Below are 27,455 nucleotides of genomic sequence, written 5' to 3' on the forward strand. Positions count from 1 at the left end.
TTAAAATATATTTTATTGATTTTTTACAGAGAGGAAGGGAGAGGGAAAGAGAAACATCGATGAGAGAGAATCATCCGTCAGCTGCCTCTTGCATACCCCCTACTGGGGATGTGCCAGCAACCAATGTATTGTACATGCCCTTGACCGGAATCGAACCGGGACCTTTCGGTCCGCTGGCTGACTATCCACGGAGCCAAACCGGTTTCGGCAGTCTGTGGTATTTTAACACGCTCTTGGAATGGTCTGTGTACATTAGAAAGTTTGAGAAGCACCAGGGTAGTTGAAGGAGCATCGAATTTGCAGAAGGGAGACTTGGGTTTGTGTCCTGGCTTCTTTTCTTGGTTCATTTGAGCGGCTTCAGAAAATGGTGAGGACGTTTTCTGCAAGTGAAGTTGTTCGTGTACCACCTTTAGGATTTTGCCTAATAGCAATATCACTTGTACTTTTGATTATTAAATATATTTTATAACCGAATTCCATTTTTTAAATTAAATAATTTCAGGGAAAGTAAATCCTTATGATAAACAGAAGACCTATATTGCCTGCTCCAAATCAAGTAATCATCAAATAATCAAACCAAAAAGTGAAACCAAAAAGTTATTAAATGTATACGATGCTGTGGCCTGCTATTTCCTGGTAAAATAGGGAGATTAGCCTTAGCCAGTTTTGCTCATGGGTAGAGCATAGGCTTGCAGACCAAAGGGTCCTGGGTTCAATTCTGGTCAAAGACATGAACTTCAGATGCATGAAGCAACCAATCGATGTGTTTCTCTTACATTGATATTTCAGTCTTTTCAACTCTAAAAATGAATAAAAAAATATCCCCAGGTGAGGATTTAAAAATTTGTTTTGAAAGGGAGATTACCAAGTGTTAGGATTTGTCAGCCATAAATAGACCATTGCCCTTGGTTAAATCAAAAGGGCTGGAAGAGAATTTAACAGAGAATAATAACTTACCACACGGACAATATTTAATGTACAGATTATAAGCCATGTAAGATCTTCCTATATACCACTTACAATCTTCTGGGTAACATTGGTATATGTTTCACACTTTGGAAAACACAAATATAAAAACGATGCATTTGAGAGCTTCTACAACAGGCCCTCAAGTTTGTTTGTTTGTTTTTTAAGTGTGTGACCATACAGGCAAAACTCAGGATTGTTAAACATGAATTGTAACGTTTCTTTGTTGAGCCAGTGGGCATAACAGAATAAAAACCTTTTTTCATTTATAAAGTTATCTTGCTTTCTATAACTCATTTTATCTTCATGGTAACTCAGTAAGAAAGGTTTTGTTATTGTATGTTTCCCTTAAAAGGGAAATAACCTGATTATTACCAATTTGTATGTAAGAAATGGTAATTCTGATTTGTCCAAAGTTAGTGATCGAGACAAAACATATTTTCTGGCCCTACCTCTGTGCCTTTTCTAAGGTCCCTTCATGCTTACTAAAGACACCTTGCAGAGGTTGTGAAAAGATAGAAATGGCAAATGTTATGATACTCAATTCTCCACGTTACCTCTCACTATGGATCATTTATTAGCTCCCTGAATCTGGAAATATAGTACAGGCCTAGGGAACAATCTAGTATGTTTAAAAAACAAAACAAAACATTTTATTGATTTTTTTACAGAGAGGAAGGGAAAGAGATAGAGAGCTAGAAACATTGATGAGAGAGAAACATCGATCAGCTGCCTCCTGCACACCCGCGACTGGTGATGTGCCTGCAACCAAGGTACATGCCCTTGACCGGAATCAAACCTGGGATCTTTCAGTCCGAAGGCCGATGCTCTATCCACTGAGCCAAACCGGTTTCGACGATCTAGTATGTTTTTAGTCTAAATATAATGCTCCTCAGAAAAAATCAGCTGTGTGTTGGAATTCATCCTATGTATTTTTTAAAAAGTGTGTTGGTTTGTGTTTTTTTAAATGAGTTGTCTGTAAACTTCTTTCCCATTGACATGTTATGGGGGGGGGGGGTGGGGAGGTAACAAAAGAAAGAACAAGCAAACAACATTAATTTGAGAAGTAGAGCCAGCTCATCATTTTCAGTGTCGATTCCTGGATAAATATTTTGTCCCATCTTCTATAATAAAGAGCTAATGTTCTAATTAGACCAGACAGCAGAATGACCTTCCCCAAGGAGCAGTGGGCAGGCAGTGGGGCTGTGAGGCAGCGGGGCTGCGAGGGCTGCGCCCTTTGCACGAATCCCGTGCGTGGGCCTCTAATCTTTCTAGAAGAAGGCCAGCTTGATGAGAGCGCCAGTCTTTGGACTAGGAGGCAGAAACTTGCAAGAGGCTAACCTTGACTTTATCAAATGTCTCAAATTGTTCTCCACATAAAAATATGGCCACAGTTAACATTGACCCATTGTCAGAAGGCACAGAACTGGGCAGTACATTATACCTGGCAGAATTTGGAGTGCAGGAACTAGAGTCTAGTTTCTTGAGTCAAATATGCTCAGTGAGGTGGAGCGAGTTGTGCAGTGGAGTAGACCAAAGCTGGGTCACCATGCTTCAGACCTCCATGCCCTCCCTCACTTGTGTTTAGTGAGGCATTTAAAACTCCACCTGGCCAAAAAGTTCAAATGCAGAATAGTTCAAATTGACCCTAAATCCCACCAGGCCTACCCCATCACCTTATGTCCAAAGCACTCAAGCTTTTTAATGAAAAAACTACTAATGTACCCCAAATGGAAAATTTTTTTTTTCCAACACATTTTCTGGGTGTTGAAGTTAAACTAAATGAAAAAACTAAAAGAAAAATATCTGTTAAAGACAGAAAGACATGGTTGACATACATAAGGCTTGGAATACATCTCAAGGTGATTCCAATGCCGGTTAAAGTTCACTTTACAAACTAAATATTTTCTCTGGGTCTCCATTTCCATGTCTGCAAAATGGACTGATGACAACGTACATACCTAAACACATTACAAAACTGTTCCCTCAGGGGAAAGCCTTTTGGGATACCACCATATGAGGCTGAGAATACAAACCCAGGTGTCACTATTAGCAAATTTTTAAACACAATATCTAATCTGTCCTGAAGAATTTACATTTTGAAGGCAAGAATAATTCAGTTGAGTTGGATCTATACCATAATGAGATGAAACCTAAGTTCTAAAGCTTATTTATCAAAATCAGATGCTCATGGGTATAGGTATTTTAAGAGAATTTAAATCTATGGTTCTCAACCTTAGCTGCAGAGAAGATTCCTGTACAGAGCTTTTTTAAAATACTAGTGTCCCCTTCCAGAAGTCAATTGGGGAGGAGCATTCATGGTTTTGAAAGCTCCCTAGAAGGTTCTGTGTAGCCAGGGTTGGGAACGAAGTGGGCCCTGAGGGGTGAGTGAACTAGAGTGGTGGTCGCCAACCTTCCGGACCTCACGGATCAACAGTGGTCCTCAGACCACCGGTTTGAGACCAATGAACTAGGTCACCATGCCTATCTAGAGCCAGCTGCCACATTGACTGCCTTAGGAGAAGTTAGACTCAGCATTTCCATATCTTCATACACTTAAACCAGAAATCCAGATGTTTAGGTGAAGTCTTTTGATTTAAGTGTAGGTAACAGTCACTTCTTTTAAAAACCAATACTGCAGGATAAACAATACACTTAAGGGCATGTCAACTAAGGGGAACTCATTTGTTACCTTTGTTCTAAGGTACTGCTTCCTTCCGTCTGTAAAAAGAAACATCTCAATTTTACTTGAGAGTAATGAAGAATAAACACTTGCATTGCAGCTTATGGAAGAAGAATTAGTGTCAGATTTTGCAGCTCAAGAATGACTTTAGACAATATCAATCGGGCAGCTGTGGATCGAATTATCCGTGTGGATCATGCAGGTGAATATGGAGCAAACCGCATCTATGCAGGGCAGATGGCCGTCCTGGGTCGCACAAGTGTCGGGCCAGTCATTCAGGTAAGTGCTGCTTTATGTCTCTCAGCCTGGTCCACTGAACAGGGCTTACTGGGGTGGGGACCCAAAGGCCTTCAAGTAGTGAATCATATCAGGTCATGTATTCCTAGGGGACGTACTCTTTATCCCCAAATGAGTAAAAATTGGATATTGGGGAGAGAAGAGTGGAAAGAATATTATTCTTTCTACGTATAGATTACAGATGGACATCCTATATAATAAAAGCCTAATATTGCTAAGTGTCTGACCGTTTGTTTGACTGTTTGACCAGTCGCTATGATGTGCACTGACCACAAGGGGGCAGACACTCTGACTGGTAGGTTAGCTTGCTGCTGGATTGGAACTGGGGGAGACGGACCATACATGCCCTGGATGAATCTGTGCACCAGGCTTCTAGCTTAGTACATAAACAGATAATACAGTATATCTGTAGTAGTAAATTTTTATAGTGGGGGTGGGTGATAATGAAAAAGGGGTCAAGCCCTAGCCTGTTTGACTCAATGGATAGAGCATTGGCCTGCAGACTGGAGGGTCTCAGGGGTTTTTTTGTGTGTGTGTTTTTAAAAAATATATTTTATTGATTTTTTTTTTTTTTTTTTTTACAGAGAAGAGGGAGAGGGAGAGAGAGTTAGAAACACTGATGAGAGAGAATTTGATCAGCTGCCTTCTGCACACCCTCTATTGGGGATGTGCCTGCAACCAAGGTACATGCCCTTGGCTGGAATCGAACCTGGGACCCTTGAGTCCGCAGGCCGATGCTCTATCCATTGAGCCAAATCGGTTTAGGGCAAGGGATTCTCGAGTTTGATTCCAGTCAAGGACACATGCCCAGGTTTTGGGCTCAATTCCTAGTAGGGGCCATGCAGGAGGCAGCTGATCAACGATTCTCTCTCATCAATGATGTTTCTATCTCTCCCTCTCTCTTCCTGTCTGAAATCAATAAAAAAAATATTAAAAAAAAAAAAAGAAAGAAAGAAAGAAAAAGGATCGATTCCGATCAAGGGCATATACATTGGTTGCAGGCACATCCCCGGTGGGGGGTGTGCAGGAAGCAGCTGGTCGATGTTTCTCTCTCATCGACGTTTCTAGCTCTCTCTCTCTCTCCCTTCCTCTCTGTAAAAAAATCAATAAAATATATTAAAAAAAAAAAAAAAGAAGAAAGAAAGAAAGGAAGGAAGAAAGAAAAGAAAAAGGGGTTGAGAAACAGCTTTAGGTAAAAGTACCAGTTGTGAGAGGTTGCACTCCTGCCCCCAGTGGAGAGCTGCGGAGATATTAAATATTTTATATTGAGAAGCAGAAGGAGAGACCTCACTTTGTACTCACACAGACCCAGCTTCACAGTCAACTCTCCCACCCGCTACTGTGTGTCCTTGGGGAAGTCACATAACCTCTAGGTCTTCAGTTCCATATTTGCAAAATGGGCTGATGACACCTACCTCATTGGGTTTTGGTGAGGACTATATGGCTGGTATGGAGCAGCTTGATACCATGCCTGGCATGTAACAGACACTCAGCATGAGTTAAATTGCCTTTTCTGAATCCTCAGGCAAGTTTCTTCACCTCTCTGTGCCTCACTTTCCTCGTCTGTATAATGGGAATAATAATGGTTTGTCCTTCACAAAGTGGTTGTGCAGCTTAAATGAGTTGCCTACATTAAACTATTTGACCGTGCCCGGCAGTTAGGAAGTGCTGTGTGTTAGCTGTTATTATCATCCACCCTTTCTTCTCTGATGTACGTGATACTTTTATGCTAGCAATCTGGAAGGAAATTATGTGATACCCGATATTCTGCCCTCCTAATTTTAAATGAGCTAATAAACAGCTCATGTAAGTATGGCTCCACCTTTTCTAATAGGCACTTTGTGGGTCTGAGGGCTTCTGCTAGAATCGTGGTCATGGATAGGACATGTAGCTTCCTTGGGATGCAGCGGAGGCCTGCATGGGAGGCCTACATGTTCTTATTGTTATGTTTCTTACAGAAAATGTGGGATCAAGAAAAGGAACACTTGAAAAAGTTCAGCGAACTGATGGTTGCATTCAGGGTCCGGCCGACGGTTCTGATGCCCTTCTGGAACGTGGTGGGGTTTGCGCTAGGTGCGTGCCTGTCCAGAGAGCTTATGGGAGCTGGAAGGTCTGGGATGAACATATCCTTTAAGTGCCGCTTCACAGTTCTTGCTGTGTTCTTTTATGGTCTTTTTTTAACTTAATTTTTTTCTGAAGTTAAATTGGCTGACTTTTTTTCCTCTTAAATTTATTTAAGATAAAACCTTAAAATCAGCAGTTTTATAAATAAGAGATACAGTAAAAATAGATACAACACAGGGGAAAACAAAACTTGTAGCCAGATAATGTTTCCTGACAAAGTTGCTCGCTCTTAAAAAGGGAGAAAAGTAAATGGTATAGGAGGATCAAAGGCATATCCCAAAGGACAACTTTCTCCTTGCCACAGTCAGTTAGGGAGAACATTGAAAAGAGAATAGCCTTCTTATCGCACTGTGACCTGGTACCACCTAAAACAGTGGTTTTCATGGGGTCACATTGCTCTTGAGGACACTTGGCAATATCTAAAGACATTTGGGTGTCATATCTGGGAATGCCACCAGCATCTCATGGGTAGAGGCCAGGGATGGTGCTAAACATACTACGATGCATGGGACAGCCCTCACAACAAGGGACTGATTATCCAGCCCCAACGTTTGTACTGCTCTACTTTAACGGTGTCAGTCCCCTCCTTTACTGCCTGGCTTTGACAATTCCAGGCGCAGGAACTGCCCTGCTTGGGAGGGAAGGAGCGATGGCCTGCACTGTGGCCGTGGAAGAGTCCATAGCACATCACTACAACAACCAGATCAGGACACTGATGGACGAGGATCCTGAAAAATACAAGGAGCTTCTTCAGGTATTTGACTACACTCTGAAAAGGGCTGATAAAGGGGGAAAGGGGCAGACATGCAATTTAGTAAGAAGGAGGAAAAATAGAACATTAGGAAATTGTGGGACCTTACAATCTAGGTCAGCACCTCATTTTAAAGGCAAGCAAACCAAGTACTGAGAGCTGAAGCTGTGTGCCCTGGTCACATGCTGGGCAGATATCAGAACCCCATCTCTTCTGAGCCTGGACCTGTATTCTCTCCACTTCTGGATTATTGGTAGGTCCTGAGCAATGCTGTTAGCACAAACCCTTCAGATTAAATGACCTAAAAGATACCCTCAGATTGTGAAAAACAAATAAATAATCCTTTAAAATTTTTACAAAAAATAAAAGATACTCTCAGATAATTTCCCACAGCATGTAAGGGAGCAGATTCAGATCTGGCTTTTTAAATTTATTTTCTTTTTTAAAATATTTTTATTGATTTCAGTGAGGAAGGAGAGGGAGAGAGAAATATCAGTGATGAGAGAGAATCATTGATCAGCTGCCTCCTGCATGCCCCCTACTGGGGATTGAGCCTGCAACCCAGGCATGTACCTTTGACCGGAATCGAACCTGGGACCCTTTAGTCCACAGGCCAACACTATCCATTTAGCCAAACTAACTAGGGCAGGCCTGGCCTTTTTTTTTTTTTTTTTTTAACTATATTTTATTGATTTTTTACAGAGAGAAAGGGAGAGGGATAGAGAGTTAGAAACATCGATCAGCTGCCTCCTGTACACTCCCTACTGGGTATGAGCCTGCAAGCAAGGTACTTGCCCTTGACTGGAATCGAACCTGGGACCCTTGAGTCCACAGGCTGACGCTCTATCCACTGAGCCAAACCGATTAAGGCATGGCCTGGCTTTTTTTAAAGCCTGGGTTGGTAAACTATGGCCTGTGACTGACCACCTGTTTATGTAAATAAAGTTTTGTTGGAACACAGCTATACCCACTTGTTCAAATGTCCATGGCTGCTGTCCCCTCTACAATGGCAGAGTTGAGTAGATATGGTAGGGACCATACAAAGCTAAATATTGCTTCTGTCTCTTTATAGGAAAAGTTTACTTACCCCTATCTTAGATGATAATATGAGTTTTTAGTCTCTCTCGGAGAGTTGGAATGCTGACTTCTATTTCTTTTTATTTAACCAGGTGATAAAGAAATTTAGGGATGAAGAGCTGGAGCACCATGACATAGGCCTTGAACATGATGCAGAACTGGTGAGGACCTACCTTTACTGTTGCTTGTGGTGCTTTGGGTACCTTATTTGGAAGGCTGCGGGGTGGGAAGGTATCTGTTCCCACAAAAATGGATTTCAAAGTGACCGCCAAAGAAAGAAAACCAATGCACTGCTTTGACAAAGAGCAAGCTCCCAATTGGGAAACTTCTTACTTCCTCCTTATTTTCCCTGGCAGCTCCTTTTCCCTTTCCAGTGAGAAACTAGATGACTCAATGCTTTGGCAGCAGCGGAGGCATTCTAATCTTTTGACTAGTTCACCCCCCCAAATTAAAGCATATTATCTCTTAGATCTTCTTTCTTCTCCAGAGAAGACCCAGTCCTGCCAGGCACATCTCACAAGTAAAAATGAACATAGTCTGGCCGGTGTGGTGCAGTGGTTGAACATCGACCTGTAAACCAGGAGTTCACAGTTCGATTTCCAGTCAGGGCACTTGCCTGGGCTATGGACTCAGTCCCCAGTATGGGGCAGGCACTTCCTCTCTGAAACTGATTAATATATATATATTTTTAAAAAGTGAACATAGAACGTGTTTCTTTTGCTTGCTTATGGTCTTTAACAGGCTCCAGCATATGCTGTTTTGAAGAAGGCTATCCAGGCTGGGTGCAGTGCAGCGATATATTTATCAGAAAGATTTTAAGGTATGTCCACTTTTCCCTGTCTGTAAAAGATGATAGTAATTTAACAAGTGATGGTGGCGGAAAAGTAAATGCAGTTATTGTTACTGAGCAAGAGCTTACTGTCCCACACGCATGGGAGCCAATGCTGTGACGTCATCGTTTGAGAAAAGAAAAGGCTTTAATTGTGAGGTCCACTGGCAATGAGACTGGAGGCGAGGCTCAAATCTGTCTCCCTGGTGAGGGTTTCGGGCTACGGTTAAAGGAAGGAGCAGTGGATTTTTGTGTATTTATAGGGTTACATTGACTCCACATAATAAGAGCCTAGTATGCAGATGCTTGGGAATCACAGCTTTTCATTCATTGAATGTTTGAATTTAGAGGGAGGGGTTTGTAGTCCACAGTGGATTTTGACCTGGTGTCTTTGAAAAGTTATTTTAGGGTAAATTTTTTCTCTAGTGTGTTGTCCTACTATTCCAGTACATAGTTTGCAGTCTTATTCTGCTAACTCTGAAAAACAAGTTAGTATTTCTTTTTTTTAAATATATATATTTTATTGATTTTTCACAGAGAGGAAGGGAGAGAGATAGAGAGCTAGAAAGGTCGATGAGAGAGAAGCATCGACCAGCTACCTCTTGCACAGCCCCTACTGGGGATGTGCCCGCAACCAAGGTACATGCCTTGACCAGAATCAAACTCGAGACCCTTCAGTCCGCAGACCGACGCTCTGCCACTGAGCCAAACCGGTTTCGGCAGAGGTTTGTTTTTTAATAAAACTCCGGTGGTGATTTTTGTGTATGCCATAAGGCTGACAGTTCAGGTGCATTCAAATTTTAGCAAACAAAGCTGGTCAATGTTTGGGCCATAGCTAATTTTTCCCTAAAGCATCAAGAATAAATTATTAAGAAAGTTATAGGAGCCGAAGCCGGTTTGGCTCAGTGGTAGAGCATCGGTCTGCGGACTGAAAGGTCCCAGGTTCGATTCCGGTCAAGGGCATGTACATTGGTTGCGGGCACATCCCCGGTAGGGGGTGTGCAAGAGGCAGCTGGTTGATGTTTCTAACTCTATCTCTCTCTCCTTTCCTCTCTGTAAAAAAAAAAAAAAAAAAAAAAAAGAAAGTTATAGGAATATAAAGGAAAAATTGTAGCTTATTGGTAATAAAAGGAAATTGAAAACACAAGGGTATTTATGTTTGACACAAAGCAAGACTGTCAAGTTCATCAGGTAAGTGGAAGACTCATTGTTTCTTTTTTAAATTGTGGATTCTTCTTTTGGAGAATATATTAAATTTTGGATTATTTGCGAATTTGCGTTATAATAATTTTCTTTAGGGCTGTTACCAAAATATGGACCAAAATGGACTAAACTTTTCATACTGTGTCTTTTGTGATTTGCACATTTTTAAGTAATTGTGAAAAACCTAGATCAGTGATTCTCCTCTCAATTCGAATGTCCTGAGGAGCTTTTTCCAGATGGCAAACCAAAGATTCAGGATTAGAGAGGGGCCCAGGATCAGAATGGTTTCCAAAGCTCCTAGGTGATTCTAATGTGAGTCAGGACTAGGGACTCCTGGCCTGGCCTCTTAAGCTTCTTGTGGAGAAGAATTACAGCATTAAGGCTTTTGCCTTTCTGGGTTTAATCAGCACTGCCTGATGGGGGATGACTTGCCTCCTAGGGGTCCAGTTTTGAAGAATAGTGGACACTGGGATAGTTTGGTTTAGTCAACTTCTCTTTTCCTAAAGCAAGAGTGAGTTTAATTTATGTGATAAGTAAATCAGTCTTCTGATGATAATTGCAATAAGTTAAACATGGGAGAGAAAGGTTAAAGATAATTTAGATCTTCAGCTCTTCAGTGCTAGGTTACAAACAGACACCTGCAGTGTAGTTTAGTATAATTATTTAACAACTGAAAAGCCAAATTTCTACACAGTGACTGCTTCATGCCTACATTGTTTTATAAATGTTCATTTTATGTCTTTTCTATATAAGACAAAGAGGGCAAATAATCTTTTCCACTCCCTGACACATTGTAGGTGCCCATTTAAAGGAAGGAAGACAGGAAGGAATGAAGGAGAAGGAAAAAGGAAAAGAGGAGAAAGGAGTAGGTGAGGGAAGGGTCAGGATGTTACTAAGGCCCGGCCAGTGTTGCTCAGTAATTGAGCTCAGTCAGGGCACATGCCCAGGTTGCAGGCAGCTATGGATCATTCTCTCATCTTTGATGTTTCCATCCCCCTCTCCTTTCCTCTCTGAATTCAATAAAAACATATTTTAAGAAAAAGATCTTAAGCAGTTGCAAAACTGCTATGAAAATGGCCTCCTATGCTGTTCCCCCTCTCCTTTGGATCTCGATGCTGGTGGTATTTGTTCTTTAATCTTTGAAGTGCTGGTAGTATTTGTTGCCCTCATGTCAAGGCTAATTTTGTAAGGATTGCAGTCAGGAATCTTAGGCATATGAAGGCATTTTGCACAATCCTTATTAAAAGCCCAGATTTGTTGCTGTTTGTTTAACATCCCCTTCAGAATTGATGGCTGATGCTTTATGCTTGAGAGCTTCCAAAACAAGACCAGAGAGATTTTATGGATTTCCCTTTGGTTGTTTTTTATTTCATTACAGCTTGTCCTCATGTATTAACAGGGTAATCTTGTCTTTCCCTTACTTTACTGCTCTGACCTTTCAGGGAAAATGAGATTTTAAAATTGGACATCATCCAAAGGATGGCAACATGACAAAGGATGTTATTCTTGCCAGCAGTATTGTTCCAAAGACATGATCTGAGCTATCATTCTTTGCATAGGTGATTTTCTCTCGACTCAAAGTGTGGTCCAAGACCAACAGCAGTGCTATCAACTGTGAGCATGTTCGAAATGCCAAACTTTGGGCTCCTCCCCAGACGTACTCAATCAGAATGTGCATTTTAATATTGTGTACTCCAAACCCAGTGGTGGTTTTAAAGTATGTCCACAAATTCCTCAAAACTCCTCTGCTCATCCGAACCTAATTCCCCTTGCCTTGAGATGGGCTGTCCTTAGTGGCTTGTTTCTAGCAAACAGAATATAGTGGAAATGATGAAGTATGACTTCAGGGCTGGTAGGTCATAAAAGACACTGCAGCGTCTACTTTTCTCTCCAGGATCACTCACCCTGGGGGAACCAGAGGCCATGTGATGAGGACATTCAGGCAGGTACTCTGTGAGAGGGCCACATGTCCAAGGACTGAGGCCCTCTGCCAACAGTCATATTTGTGCAATATCTTGTGGTGAGCCCCTCAGCCCCATTGAGAGGGGGCAGGCTGCAACCAACATCTTGACTGCAACCTCAGGAGAGACCCAGAGCCAGAATCACCTGGTTAAGTCAGTTTTGAATTCCTGACTCAGCAACCATATTAGATAATAACTTTGTTTTCAGCTGCAGAGTTCTGGGCTGATTTGCTAAACAGTAGATAACCAATATGTAACATTTGCAGGTGATTGGAAGCACAATAAAGTTTGAGAAGCACTGAACTAGACCATGAACTAGCAGGCAGAGACTGTCTTAGTCCTTTCCATGTCTCCAGAACTTAGCACGATGTCTGACGCTCAGTAAATCTTTCTTAGACTAAATACAAAGCTAAATTGCCTCTGGGTGTTTTGTGTTGTTTTTTATTTATTGATTGATTTTAGAGGAAGGGAGGGAGAAACATCAGTTTGTTTTCACTTATTTATTCATTCATCGGTTGTTTCTTTGTATGTGCCCTGAGCAGAGATCGAACCCACAACCTTGGTGTATGGGGACGATGTTCTAACCTGAGCTACCGGACCAGGGCTAAATTGCCCTGTTTTAAAAGATTAAAACTTTTTTTGTAATAATGCATGTGTGAACATGGTAAAATTCTCCATATGTGCAGTGACAGGTAAATCTCCATGTAGATTGCTTGTTGGCAGGTAACCGACCACTTGCCTTACTTTGTAGTTAACTATTAGCAATCTGCCATATAGGACAGCACATTTTTTTCTTTCTTTTTTTCCCTTCCAAAAGTAATGCTTGCCGCAAAATCAAACAGTGTAAACTACATATAACTAAAAAGAAAGCACCCCTTAGAAGAAACCACTGTTGATAATTCATTGTGTGCCTTTCCAGATGAAAAACCCCAACACGACCTTCTATCCACACATGGACATGTTTGGGTTTGTGTTGTTCCTCAAATGAAGTGATACTGTGCATCTAGATCTGCAATTTGCCTTTTTCATTCAGTGACCTACTTGGCCATCTTTCCAAGTCAATATGTATAGATCTACCTCATTCTTTTAATTGGCAGCAGTACTTTTCTTCCCTTTTACAGCTGAGCCACTGTGGCATCGTGCCAGCTCCTTACCTGCTCAGACTATGTACTGTTTTAACTGCTTTACCCCTGAACTCTCAGGACCACCCTATGGGACCCGCACTCTCCTGGTCCCCCTATTTACAGAGTGTGCTAGGGGCTGAAGAGCTTGCACTTAACCCGGAAGCTATCCGGCCTCTTCCTGTTCCCTCTCTTACCCTATCCGTGGACCTTGTGGTTATTAAAAACAAACTTTGGGGACCTCTAATGTCAAGGGGACCACATTTGAACATAGCTTCCATGAAATTTCAGGAGGAGGGACCCCTGTAGTTCTTAATCCTTTTGGAGATCCCATACTTCCTTGAGAATATAATAAAATCTCTGGACCCCCCCACCCAGACTCCTAAAGGCCCTCCTTAGGACCCTGGGATCTGAGTGATTTGTGGAGAAGAAAACATGACCTTTCCCTACAGGAGGGAGAACAAAAAACCTTTTCTCAAAACCACCTTTTTTGGCTCTGCCAGAGCACAAAGCACTTTTCTATTGAATATGTTTTCAACTGTTTAAAAGGCCCCTCTTGCCTTTGGGATGTATTTCCTTCCACTCCTGCCTCCTGAAATGGCAGCCCTACAGGACTGTGACTGAACAGGAGGGGCCCTTTGATCCTGGTTCAAGAAGAAAGATCTGCTGCTGGGCACGCCAAGGGCAAGGAAGGTCTAGGGCTTCCCAGCGCCCCTCTATGGCCACCAGAGGGCGCCATTGTCCCTAATTTCCGAGTCCAGTGGCCCGTAACAGCTCTGTCATTTCCAGAATGTCAAAGGGATGATAATCCCTGAAGAGCATAGACAGGCAATTGCTACATGTGATATTCTGGCCCCAATAATCCCACCTCCTGATTTTTGCCATTAGGTGAGAGTGGACTGTCACATTTGCACACTGCAAGGTACGGAGGACTTGCTCAGCTGGGCAACTAACTTGAAAGTCCTTATCAGGGAGAAGACATTTTCCTTTTCAGAAAAGGGAGAGAGAAAAACACAGAGGAGGTCGATTAGTCTCTGTCTGGAGGGTACCACATGTGGAGATACCCACATTAAACACCATGTAGTGTCCAAGGGGCTGCACTGAATGAGTATCCATTAGTTGGCACTGCTCCCTGGACCCACTTTGCTCACCCCCACCTTCCTGCAATCTGCATGCTCTGCCCTTCTATTGATTAAGGTGAAATCTCCAGTACCCTCTCTCCTATCCCTGCATATTCTAGCTTCTGTGTTGGTATTGCATTCTATAATTGTGTGGTTGTCACCTGCTTTCCTAGCATTTCTCCAGCCTGGCAGCAAGCTTCTCAAAGGCAAGGGCTGTGGCCAGTTCCTGGAGCTTAGCAGGCCCTCAGCCAACTTTTGGTAAACGAATCTAAGCTGAAAACAAATCACGTGGGCTCATGGAATGGAACAAAAGTAATTGAAACAAGTAATGACTATCACCTGATCTCGATATGAGCCCACCTAAAACTTCTGGGTCAGAGTATGATGTGGGGAAGGAGGCTGAGACTTCTGGGTGCCCTTCAGTCCTCTGTCCATCTGTACTCCAAACCCAGCGGAAGCCTGACAAACATTCACCCGCCACTGTGTCTCAACTCCTCCCTCCATGCTTTTTATTTATAGCTGCTGTGCGTGTGTTTTGAGAATTTCTCCTCATGATACTTTAGTTCCATTTTTAAAAAATCTCAATTACATTTCCAGTTATATAGAATTTTCTAATGTTTAATTTTAGAATTCTTAATTAGGCCTGCAAATCAAACTAAACTCTTGAGATTAAAAAAATTGACTGATGCCCCTGCTTCCCCCAGTCCTCCTGAAGCAGGTGCTGCAGAGCTGGCCGAAGGGATGGATCTAGTTTAAGAGCTCACACAAGGACTCGATGTGCACCCTGGTTAAGAATCGGTGGTTTAATTCTGCAGGGCTTTATTTTAAATCTGCCCCAAAATTGATGCTTTTCCCTGACGGCTGATTCAAGATTTTCATTCTGTCCCACTGAGATGTGACTTTCCACTGAGATGTGACTTGCTGTTCCAATTTTCTCCAGTCCACTTGGTGCTGTGACAGCTGGAAATATGTCCCAGATCAAGTTGTCTTCTTCAGGGGTAAACAGTGGTGACAGCAGTGCTCCTCGTTCCACGGAGGGTGGATGAGGGGGGTGCCTTTGTGTAGTATTTTCCATGCCTAGCTTCCAAGCGGCTTTATTGAAACAATAAAAAATTGCATGGAGATGCCACCTGTTGCACTCACTTGCTGATGCTCTTTGTGTTTAAGACAGCATGAGATTAATTATCTCAGTTGTTTATTTGACTGCTTCAAGGGACCATATTCTAAGTGCTGTATAAGAAAAAATTAAAACATGAAATTATTTCATATCATTTAGAAGAGTCACAAAACATTTCTCATTTCTTCTAATAAGAAGAATGAAAAATTCAAAGGTCATTTTCTTCAGGTATGGCTTGACCCAGGAGCTCAAACCAAACACTTGGCTTCTCTTTCTCCTCTTTCTGCTTTTCATAGTGTTGAAATTGGGCTCACAATGGCTCCCAGTGGCCCTCCTCATACATGGCAGCAGAATTGCTGAGCCCCTTCATCACCTCTTACTACTCCTTCAGCCACATAGAGGGCCTCTTCCTCTAGCTTCTACAGAAGCAAGAGAAAACTTCGCTTTCCCAGAGCCCACAACAATGCCTTGCCCCACACCCAGGACCCAGGAGTCCCTCCTCCAACTGGTCGCAGGCACCTGGGACCTGGGCTTCCCTCCCTCTGGCCAGGTGCAGGTACTGGGACCAAGGGGCAGGTGGCTTGTCCCCCCCACCCCAGTCTCATTTTTCTCCAATCAGGTCACATTTCTTTCCCTCAACCAATCACTGTGGCCTAGGGAATTGTGATGCTTTCATTGGCCAGGCCTGGTCACATGGTTGCTCCTGAACCTGGTGGAGTGAAACAACTCCACTCCAGCTACATGGCCTAGAGTTGGTAGGGAAGGTTCCCACAAAGGAAGCCAGAGTCCCCTCACCAGGAGAAGGGAGAACAGACATTGGAAAGGTAAAAAGGCCTGATGTCCCCTGAGCCCAGGAAGTCATGGTGGAGACAGAACTTGAGTTGATATAAATGGGGCAGTAGGTTCAGGATGGACTGGGTCGGGGAGGAAGCGATCAGGGGGATATTACATAGTGCTCCCCTTGATGGTGGGTGAGGACTCTTGTGACAGCCTAGCATAATGATTTAAAATACCTAGATGTGAATTCTTGCTCTACCACTTATCAGGTGTTACCTATCTTTCCATGCCTTAATTTATCCACTTGTAAAATGGTTACACCTGGGTTGTCATGGATGAACCTGAAAAAGTATGCTACGTGGAAGAAACCAGTCACAAAGGACCATGTATTATATGACCCCACTTACATGAAATGTCCACAACAGGGAAATCCATAGAGACAGAAAGATTAGTGGTTATCTAGGGCTGGGAGGGAATGGGGTGTTGGAGGGTGATAGCTAAGGAGTTCAGGGTTTATTTTCAGAATAATGTTCTAAATTTGACTGTGGTGATGGTTACAGGATGCCTTGCATATACTAAAAGCCATTGAAGTGTACATCTTAAATCAGTGACTTGTCTGGTATGTGAGTTATCCTATATAATAAAGAGCTAATATGCAAATGGTTGTAATGCCCTCACGCCATCACACCATAACAGCTCAGACACTCAACACTGGGGAGAGAGGAATTGGGGCCTGCCAAGCTGCAGCCCAGGAGAGGGACAAGCCACCTGCCCCTTGGTCCCTGTACCTGCACCTGGCCAGAGGGAGGGAAGCCCAGGTCCCAGGTGCCTGCGACCAGTTGGAGGAGGGACTCCTGGGTCCTGGGTGTGGGGCAAGGCAGAGACGGTTAGGGTGATAAGGCCAGCAGGGAAGCAGTTAGGGGCCACCAGGCAGGCAGGCAGGCAGAGGTGGTTAGGGGCAATCAGGCAGGTGAGCAGTTAGGAGCCAGTGGTCCCAGATTGCAAGAGGCAGTTGGACATCCCCTGAGGGGTCCCGGATTGGAGAGGGTGCAGACTGGGCTGAGGGACATCCCCTACCACATGCACAAATTTTGTGCACTGAGCTTTTAGTGTGTCAAAACTTTTTTTAAAGGTAATCTGTGTAGCCTTGGCTGGTATGACTCAGTTTGTTGAGCACCATCCCATCCATAGAGAGGTCCCAGTTCCATTCCTGGTCAAGGCACATGCCTGGATTGTGGCTCAATCCCCAGTAGGGATGTGCAGGAGGCAGCTGATCAATGTTTCTCTCTCTAAGGTCAATAAAAAAAAGTGTATTTTTAAAGGTAATATGAGTCAAGTGCTTTGAACATGGTTGGCACATTCCCTCTATCTGCCCCATCAGACCCGGGAGTCATAAAAGCTTCCAGCTGTCTCAGGACCTTGGAGGTTTCACCATCCCTCAACTTTAAGTTCCCTTCATCCTGCCCTCACCTTTCTGAATAAGTCTCATCCATAAACTTCACTCAGTTCTCCCTTTTGAGTGCCTCTCATTTCTGTCAAGACCCTGACTGCATAGAAAACCCTTCTCCAGAAGAAGAGCAGGACTTGTTGGCTAATCAGTCAGGTGCATTCATAAAATTAACTAGTGATGGTTAGTTTTCTGTGTCCACTTGACTGGATTATGGATTTTCCAGACACGATTTTGGGTGTTTTGGGGGGTGTTTTTGATTGAGATTAACAGTTGAAATTGGTAGACTGAGTAAGCAGATTGCCCTCCCTTATGCGAGTGGGCCTCATCTAATCAGTTGAAAATCTAATATAATAAAAAGGCTGACCTTCCTGAAAATAAAGGAAATCCCTCCTGCCTGGCTGCGGAGCTGGGGTATTGGTCCTTCTCTGCCTTCAGGCTTGAACTGAAACATTGGCTCTTCTTGGGTCTGGAACTCACCCACCATCTGCTCTGCTGAGTCTCCAGCTTGCCGAAGGATTATCTTGAGACTTGTCAGCCTCTGTAATCACATGAGCCAATTCCTTTTACATACACCACCTCCAACCCCCATTGGTTCTGTTTTTCTCGAGAATCCTGACTAATACAGGACATAGAGGAAACATGAATCAGTGGTAAGTTTTAGGCTGAATAGGAAAATAATAAAAATATAGGACAGAAATAAGGAAATAATGTCAAGGGAAGTGACTAGTTTTGAAAGGTGTTTTTTTTTATTTTTTATTTTTATGTGTGTGTTTTTCATTCACAAAATTTATTTAGCATCAGCCCTATGCCAGATAAAGGGCCAGCCACTGGGGATTAAAAGATCTACCCAGCTGTGTAAACTAGAGCCCAAAATCCAGCCTTCTGACTCCCTTCAGCCTCATCATCCACATCGAATTAATCTTAAAATCTGTAATTTTTCCTCCTCAAACTGATTTCACTAGGATTCAGGAGGAGCCAGGAACCTGTTTGAGCTGTTGGAAGAGTTACTGGATGTGGAATTGGGAAATGGAAAGGCAGGGGTATTGGCTAAAGTATATATGCACAAAGTATATTTCCCTTTCACTATTACTTACGGTGATAAGGAAGGGTGCTGCTAACAGTGTTAAGAGTTTATTAGGGGAAGAGATTGTGTCTGAAGAAAAATTATCTGCAGTTTTTCTATGAGATGCCATTAGTTAAAACAGACTAAAGTAGAGGAAAGATAGGAGGAGAGGGCATCTCCGGATAGGGAGAAAAAGATACCCACGGTGACGGCGAAGGCTGAAAGTCTGGCCTCCTGACTTTATCTCCATACTTTATCCCCATCTGAGGAGAGGGAACCTTAAGAAAGCCACAGTAAGATGGGACAGCTTGGACCACGCTCACCGCCTTGGAGTCCTGTGGACATGATGCTTATCCATCCATTTCCACGAGAGCCCAGGGGAGGCCCTCGACTTCTCTCTCCACCCTGCAGCTGGAGGTGCCCCTGGGTCTGTGTTTGGGTCAGGGATACATACACAGAAGCTCTTAGGTGGGATTTCCAGGGAAGGGTCAGACAACTAGAAGCTGCTTTTCTTGCCTTCTCCAAACTGTTCCACGCAGCCTGCAATATGGAGATCAAGGCCGGAACTCCAGCAGCCATTCTGAAAATACACTACAGTTCAAGATGCGCAAAATGCCGTGTGTGCAGGTAATTGCTGCAGCATTATTTATGATAGCAAACTATTGTAGCTGACTTCAGTACCAGCTAAGGAAGTCACCGTTCAGCTACAACAGGGATGACTCTGTAGCCATTAAGAAAAACGAGGTGTCTCTGTGGTGATATGGAAAAATCTCTGACAATGACTGCAGCGAGGGGTAAACCCGGACACAGAACTGTGTGCGGAGGTGTAGCTCAGATCCCAGCTAAGCCACTTCACTCGCCTGCGGAGCTTGAGTTCGGCTTCACCCCTCTAGGCCAGGAGTCAGCAGACAGTGCTGGAGCCAAATCCAGCTGTTGTAAGTCAAGTTTCATTGAAACTCACCCTTCATTTACCTATTTTGGCTGCTTTCCTGCTTCATGCTACCTTCAAAAACTTGAAAAGTTGAAACAATATGCTTGTGGCCTGCAAAACCTAAAATACTTACTGGCCCTTACAGAGAACATTTGCTGATCTAGGCCTTATTCTCATCTTTAAAATGGGTTGTAAAACATTACTTGATTTGTAGAGATTGTAGGAACACAGTTAATGTAAAAAGCTTCTTAGCACTTATAGTAAACTCAATAATATAGTAATGATTATGATTTTTTCATTGGTTTTATTCTGCTATTGCAGTAGAAACTTTTCCTATAACTATTTAACCAATATAAGTTTATTTGCTAATCTAGTAGATTGCTTTAGATATTAAAGGGTAGTTTCCAAATCTAGTAAGTGTGTGTGTGGGGGGTGGGGGGGGGTGGGAGGGGGTCAGGGTGTTGACATTGAGTTGGGGGATGAGAAACCAATGGTTGTTAAACCTCTACAGCAGGTCCTTGAATGGCATCGTTTTGTTATAACATTGATAAGATGCTGTAGGAGCTTAACTCTTGTTTATATCAGTTGGCCTATAGTAAAATTGGTTTCATTATATGTCACTTTGCTTAAAGTCACAGAACCTGTCTACAGTGTTAAGTGCCATGTGTGGTCTTCCCAGGTGTTACTTCATGTAATCCATACTGCTAGGAAACCTGAACATCAGAGAAGGGATGAGTAGTTGATGCCACTCAGTAAGTCTTTGATTTGAGACTCAAACCCAGCACTGCTTACCTCCAAAGCACATTGCTCTTTCTGCTCTAGAAGCACCTGATTACTGAGCAGTGTCCACTACCAGCAAAGCCTTGGGCTGCTGCACACCTCCCCTGTGGTTTGCCCAGGATGGTTCTGGTCTGTGCCTGTCTTCCAACTTAATAGTCCTCGGCAATCAGTTTCCTTCTCCAGTGTCTGAGTTTGGGCAGTAAATTCTATGGCCCCACTATAATGGACAAGGCTTTCAATGCCAGCTCAGTGAGGGCTGAGATCTTGTTTTGTTCACTGAATATATTCCAAACACCTAGAACAGTATGGCACGGAGTAGGTGTTGAGTAAGTATGAGTTGAATCAATCAATGCTGAGTGAATTATCGATAATCCACACAGGTGCCTTTCAGGTGAACAAAAGTCACTCAGAGGGATGAGGATGAGGATTGTTCTATTAAAATAGCTCTGAACATATAGATGGATGCCTGGCTCTTGGTCCCTCCCTGTGGTTACAGCAAGCTGTGCCTAGTTTGAGTCTTGTGTTTTTACTCGTGCAAATCGAACACTGCTTCATTCCGGATAGTCCAGGTTGGTTATCGAAGGTGAGGAAGGAAGTGAGCATTATTCAAGGCCTCCTGCAGGATAGACTGTTTGGGTGGATCCCTCATGCAGGGCCAGAAATAAAACACATCAAACTGAGCCCCGGGTGGCTTTGTGGAAGAAAAGGGAGGTGAATTATGTGCTTAGCACAGCCCTGATGTACAGCTGAGGCTGATAATCTGTCCCTTTTATACACACAGTGTGTCGAGGGCCACTTGCAGCCGCAGGAGAAAGCCTGACCTTTGGAGAGGCAATAAAAGGTCACGTCTGTCTTCCCAGTGTGCCTTTCTCAAAGGGGAAAGTGAAGGGTACACACAGGCAACTCAGCATCCTGTCAAGCTGATGGCCAGATGCTGCGTAGGTCCTGGGCAGCCTGATGTGGCCGGAGAGCCCGGCAGTGTGGCAGTCAGCACACTGCCCTCGGGAGCCTTCAGGACGGGGGCAGGGAGGCAGCTTGGGGAGATTGCCAGTTTAAAGAAAAAAATATTTCTTTGTCAATGCGCGCCTTCCATCCTGACCGACTTTGGAACCTCCTCTATCTCATTTCCACACTGGAACAAGTCAGTTTACTGGCAGTGCTGGCTTTTGGAGTCTTAGAAATCACATCTGCATTAGTGATTGGCTCAAGTGGTCCAATGTAGGGTGTCACATCCTCCAGTGAAAGGCTCCAAAGCTACAATCGACAAAGACATTACAAAGGATGAGTGGCAGGCTTCAGAGAATGTGGGTGACTTGTTCCAGTGTGGAAATGAGATAGAGGAGGTTCCAAAGTCGGTCAGGATGGAAGGCGCGCATTGACAAAGAAATATTTTTTTCTTTCTATGAAATAATTTTTTTTCTTTTTAAAATCGTTATTGTTGAAAGTATTACATATGTGTGTAGTCCCCTCCCCATCGACCCCCTGCTTACCCCCACCCCAGGCCCTTACCACCCCATTGTCTGCCTCCACTGGTTATGCATATATGCATACAAGGACTTTGGTTGATCCCCTCCCACCCACCAACTGTCCCCCACTCTGAGATTCTGCACTCCAAGATTCTGTTTCATGCTTCCATGTCTCTGGAGCCACTCCGTTCATCAGTTTGTTTTGTTAATTAGATTCCACATATGAGTGAGATCATGTGATACTTGTCTTTTTCTGACTGACTGATTTCACTTAGCATGATACTCTCCAGGTGAAACCATCTCTTAAACTCCCTAGACAACACAGCATTGTGCTGTCTCCCAGAAACTTCCTACACCTAGTAGATTTTTTCCCAGGGCTGGAACCCATCACTGTGTTTTGCTAGTTGAGCACTATAGAAGGTGTTTCTTAGGACCTTGTTGAAGGGAAATAGCCATTTTTAAATACTACTTGCACCCAGCAGGTGGGAACTGGGATGGAGTGAAAGAACAAGAGCAGATATACAGTTTCTATCTGCCCACCAAAAGGTGTGCTCATAGACAAAAACAGGAGGTAGATGGGTAGGTCCCCCACAACGTTTACATGGTGATCCCTCTCCCTCTCCCTCCCCCTCTCCCCCTCTCCTCCTCTCCCCCTCTCCCCCTCTCCCCCTCTCCCCCTTTTCCCCTTCCCCCTCCCCTCCCCCCTCCCCTCCCCTCCCCTCCCCTCTCCCTCTCCCTCTCCTTCTCCATTTTTATTCCTACCTCTTCCTGCCACATACTATGATTGAATTCACATAAACTAGAAAGGATGGTTTCTCTATTTGACCCTAACAGGAAAACCATAAATGGTAGAGGTTTGAATGCTGTGGATAGATTCAGATACCACCAAAAAGTGACCAGTGTCCAAAACCAGGCACCTTTTCCAGGTGCCTGTTCGTCATTAAATTAGTATGTTACCGTATTCCTGACATCTTTTCTGAAAAATCCTTGCAGACTTACCCTGTCTCTGTTTAAATCAAAGCAGACACTTCTGTGAAACTCACCACACCTGTCTTCCTTACCAGCCTGTCCCTCCCATTTCCATGGAAATCATTTATTTCAGTAGAAGGATACCAAAAGTTAGGCCATGAGCTCAAGTGGAATTCAAAGCTGAATGTCTGTGTACCCCCAAATTTATATGTTGAAATCCAGACTCGAAGTGATGGTATTAGGAGATGGGGCTTTGAGAGGTGATTAAGGAGGGTGGGCCCTCACATTTGGAATGTGTCTTTATAAAAGGGACCCCAGAGAGCTCCCTTGCCCCTCTGCCATGTGAGGACACAGTGAAAAGACAACTGTCTGAACCAGGAAGTGGGATCTCACCAGACACTGAATCTGCTGGTGTCTTGACCTGGCATTTTCCAGTTTCCAGAACTGTGAGAGAAATTTTTGTTGTTTATAAGCCCCCAGTCTATGATACTCTGTTATAGCATCTCACACTGACTGAGAATGACAGCATTCGATTATGGAGGACAGCTGTTGCCACCACTTAAGAAGTGGGCTATGAGATGCTTTGGGAATCTGAGGGAGGTACTCAGAAGGAAAGAAACCCTCTTTTCTCTCACTTCCAACCTCAGAGGAGAGACTCAAATCAACTTAAATATAGGCATGAGTGGAGCTCAAATGAAACCATCAGTAGTTTCTATCTCTAGTCTTGGTAGTCGTTTCCTCTCCAACAAGCCTTTCCCCCGTGTTGGCAAAGCTGCCCGCCAGCATCTCGGGGCTTACAGCCTAATGGATCAGCAATTCTGATAGAAAAAAGGACTTCTCTTTCTCAATCTCCCAGTGAAAATGGACTCTAGAGTAAATTGCAAATGGCCTCAATTCTTTGCAGCTTCTTTCACCAAGAGGTGGAATTTATTGCACCATTTATTGCTGGATGATCTTATACTTGTGTTGACCAATGGAGTGTAATAAAAGTGACAGTATATGAGTTCCACACCTAAGTCTCAATCTGCTTTTCAGTCTTTGCTCTGGATTTCTTTGAATGCTGCTCCCACAGCAACAAGCCTGGAATAGCCTACCAGAGGATGAGGAATTACACGGAGCAGAAGCATGCTGTTTCACATGTCCTTAGACAAACCAGTCTACCAACCACGGGACACTGAGAAGGCCATCCTAGACCATTCAGCTCCAGGCAAGCCACCAAGAGACCACTGCAATCAACTGTGCTGGCCTAGAGCAGATGAACCACCCTGCCTACCCACAGAATTGTGAAAAATAATAAAAGTTTGCTATTTAAGTCTTTAAGGTTTGGGATGTTTGTTATGTAGCAAAAGCTAACTAAAACTTATGGATCAACTTGGGTCACCTCTTCACTCTGAATCACATAGTGAGCAAGGGAATACTGTACTCTCAACAGACTGGCCTCGGTCATGTGTCTATTCCTCGAGCTGGGGGTTGTGACCAGTGACATCCAAATCAAACAAACAGAGCTGAGGGAGGGGAAGTTACCAAGAAAAATCAAGCTGTTACCACCAGGTGGATACCAAGAAAGCAGAAACAAGAGATAGCTACTGGAATGATCTAACCCAGACTGATAATCTAGGGAGCCTGCATTAATGGTCTTAGTTCTAGTTCTCATTTACAGCATAGCCCTAAGGACAACACTGCCTTTTTGGCATTCAATTCAAAGAGCTGTCATGGTAAGGGCATTGGGGTGGAAGTTCAATGGAATTGAGTTTGATCGTTGGTTTTATCTGCTCTTGGCTGGATGGTTTTGTAATCCCTTTGAATTTTAGTTTCCTCCCCAGTAAAGTAGGAGATGACATTAATACCCACCTGTTACATACAAGTTGGCTATGAGCATTAGTGATTACACATATGAAAGCACAGTGCTTGACACATAGCAGGGGCGTAGGAACAGTTGTGAGTTTGTAGATGCACTCAGGTGCTGAGAAGCCAGTCTCATGAGTAAGTGGCAGAACTCCCAGAGTGCAGGGAAATATGGTCCCCCATGGTGGTCATGGGTTCTTTTCTGCTGTGCCTCCTCCTCTGAAAGAGATGCAAATCCCAAGTGATCAAAAAACAAGGATCCTCTGGGCTTTTGAGGCACATAAAAGAGTAATATTTTCCCTCCTTGAGAGAAAGTCGTCCCAAGTGGAAGGTGTGGAGTATGAGTTACGCTGGGAGGATCCTGGACAGGCTGTGGTTCTTTCTGTTCTTGCTGGTTGGAATGCCTTGACAACTGTGTCCTTAGATGATCACAGGATGTCTGTATCTGTCTATCTGTCCGGAGGTTTAGTAATGACTTCCTGCATCCAGGTGCAGGCTATTTTTCTCCCCAACCCTTTCAATTTCACAGGCTGGTGAAATAAATTCAACAAATATTTATTTATGGAATGACACTTGTGCCAAGCCCTGGTGAGATAAGGGGCCACAAAGCAGGTAGACAGAGCCCTGCCCACATACAAGTGGCGGATGAAGTGATTTATTGACCTAGGATTGCAACTTTTCTTTTTGCTGTTAGGACTCAAGGAGAAAAACCAATTTCCCATGATTGTTATTATCATTTTTTTTTCTTAGAAGAAAATGGCTTGTTTGTTTGTTTTTGTTAATCCTCACCCTAGGATATTTTTCCATTAATTTTTAACAAGAGTGGAGCTGAGGAGGGAAGACTGAGAGAAACATCAGTGTAAGAGAGACACATCGATTGCCTCTCACACATGCCCTGATTGGGCTGGGGATTGAGCCTGCAACCTAGATATATGCCCTTATATGGAATGGAACCCAGGACCTTCAGGCTGATGCTCTGTCCATTAAGCCAAAATGGCCAGGGCAGAAATGGTTATTTATTTATTTTTAAATATATATTTTATTGATTTTTTTACAGAGAGGAAGGGAGAGGGATAGAGAGCTAGAAACATCAATGAGAGAGAAACACTGACTGGCTGCCTCCTGCACACGCCCTACCGGGGATGTGCCGGCAACCAAGGTACATGCCCTTGAATCGAACCCGGGACCTTTCAGTCTGCAGGCTGATGCTCTATCCACTGAGCCAAACCGGTTTCAGCAGAAAATGGTTATTTTAACCTTCAACAAAGTGGAAGGGCATGCTCTGGATTGATTTTTTAAATGACTGTATTAGAACCAAATCATTTGCAAATTTAAATTGTTATGGCTTAGCTACATAAACAAAAATGCTTCGGGCCAAAACCGGTTTGGCTCAGTTAGAGCGTCAGTCTGCAGACTGAAAGGTCCTGGGTTCGATTCCGGTCAAGGGTATGTACGTTGGTTGCGGGCACATCCCCAGTGGAGGGTGTGCAGGAGGCGGCTGGTCGATGTTTCTCTCTCATCGACGTTTCTGGTTCCCTGTCTTTCTCTCTTCCTCTCTGTAAAAAATCAATAAAATATATATATTTTTAAAAATGCTTCGGGTGTGTGAGAAAGCACTTTAAATAGTATGGACAATACTGACTACTTAAAGAGCTAATCTCGTCTCCCATTGTCCATTTCTTACAATGGCTCATTCACCATGCTGAGTGGTTAAAGATACATATTAATTCACATAACTTGGCCCATGAACTCAAACCTGTTCCTTCATTGGGTGCTCAACTGATGAAACTGATTTTGATGCTGGAAAAACATCTGACTGTGATGGCTAATAAGAGACAGGATATCAGCTTCCAAACTAGCAACATCTTAACAGATTTTAAATGTTTGTTTTTTTCCTTCTCAATATTATATTAAAACTAGTGGCCTGGTGCATGAAATTCATACACGGTTTGGGGGGGTGGCCCTCAGCTGGCCTGTACCCTCTCCAATATGGAACCCTGTGGAATCGGGTCTAAACCAGCAGTCAGTCGGATATCCCTCTCACAATCTGGGACCGCTGGCTCCTAACCACTCACCTGCCTGCCTGCCTGATAGCCCCTAACCACTCTGCCTGCTGGCCTGATCAATCCCAGCTGTCCCCCCTTCTGTGGCCAGATCACCCCTAACTGCCCACCACCGCTGGCCTGCTCACCCCCAACTTCGTGTGTCTTCCCTCCTCCCCCACCCCCCACTGGCCTGCCTGCCCCCAAATGCCACCCTGCAGCCTGCTCATCCTCAACTGTGTCCCCTGTCGGCCTGATCACCCCCACCTGCCCTCCTGTGCTAACCTTTGCCCCCACCTACCCCCCTGCAAGCCTGCTTGCCCCTGCTGGCCTGCTCACCCCAAACTTCCCTCCCCTGCCGGCCTGATTGCCCCTAACCAGATCTGCCTCAGCCCTACCACCATGGCTTTGTCCGGAAGGACATCCAGAAGGTCTCCTGGTCTAATTAGCCTGTTACCCTTTTATTAGTATAGATATTTTTTCAAGCAAACAGGGAATTCAAAAGACCTGTAACAGAGAACATTCATACATCAACCACTGAGATTCTACCATTAATGTTTAACTTTACTGCCTGTATCACATGTCTTTCTACTTATCCATCCCTCTCTCCACCTGTCAGTTCCTCTGATTTTCTTATATATTTCAAAGGCAATTGCTGAGACCAGTTCACTTCACCCCTAAACACTTCTGCATGCATTTTACTCACTAGAATCCAATATGTGTTTGTGGTATTTTTGAGATGAAATTTAGATACAGTGAAATGTGTAAGTTGGAAGTGGACCATTAAATGTTATGACAAATGTGTAATCCTAGCCCCTATGCCAATCTGGCAAGGGAAGTTTGAACTAAATGCAATTTTATTTTGCTACATGCTGATTTTGA

At 43.7% G+C, this 27,455-nt stretch overlaps 1 protein-coding gene across 4 annotated transcripts in view; it reads left to right on the top strand.

The window, feature by feature from the left end:
- COQ7 (coenzyme Q7, hydroxylase) overlaps window positions 1-27,455 on the top strand; it is a 75,595-nt gene that overhangs the window by 609 nt on the left and 47,531 nt on the right. Inside the window, exons 2-7 of one of the 4 annotated variants that reach the window (XM_036409249.1) lie at window positions 3,750-3,928; window positions 5,905-6,019; window positions 6,685-6,824; window positions 7,991-8,059; window positions 8,640-8,718; window positions 23,722-24,003. In XM_036409249.1, the coding sequence (XP_036265142.1) occupies window positions 3,750-3,928; window positions 5,905-6,019; window positions 6,685-6,824; window positions 7,991-8,059; window positions 8,640-8,717 (581 nt within the window). In that variant the 3' untranslated portion in view covers window position 8,718; window positions 23,722-24,003. Of the gene's footprint in view, window positions 1-3,670; window positions 3,929-5,904; window positions 6,020-6,684; window positions 6,825-7,990; window positions 8,060-8,639; window positions 8,719-23,721; window positions 24,004-27,455 lie in introns of those variants that run through there. The other 3 variants (XM_036409250.1, XM_045571254.1, XM_036409253.1) reach the window with 3 other exon arrangements.

This window comes from Pipistrellus kuhlii, unplaced genomic scaffold (assembly GCF_014108245.1).
Source record: "Pipistrellus kuhlii isolate mPipKuh1 unplaced genomic scaffold, mPipKuh1.p scaffold_m20_p_4, whole genome shotgun sequence".
NCBI classification, from domain to species: Eukaryota; Metazoa; Chordata; class Mammalia; order Chiroptera; family Vespertilionidae; genus Pipistrellus; species Pipistrellus kuhlii.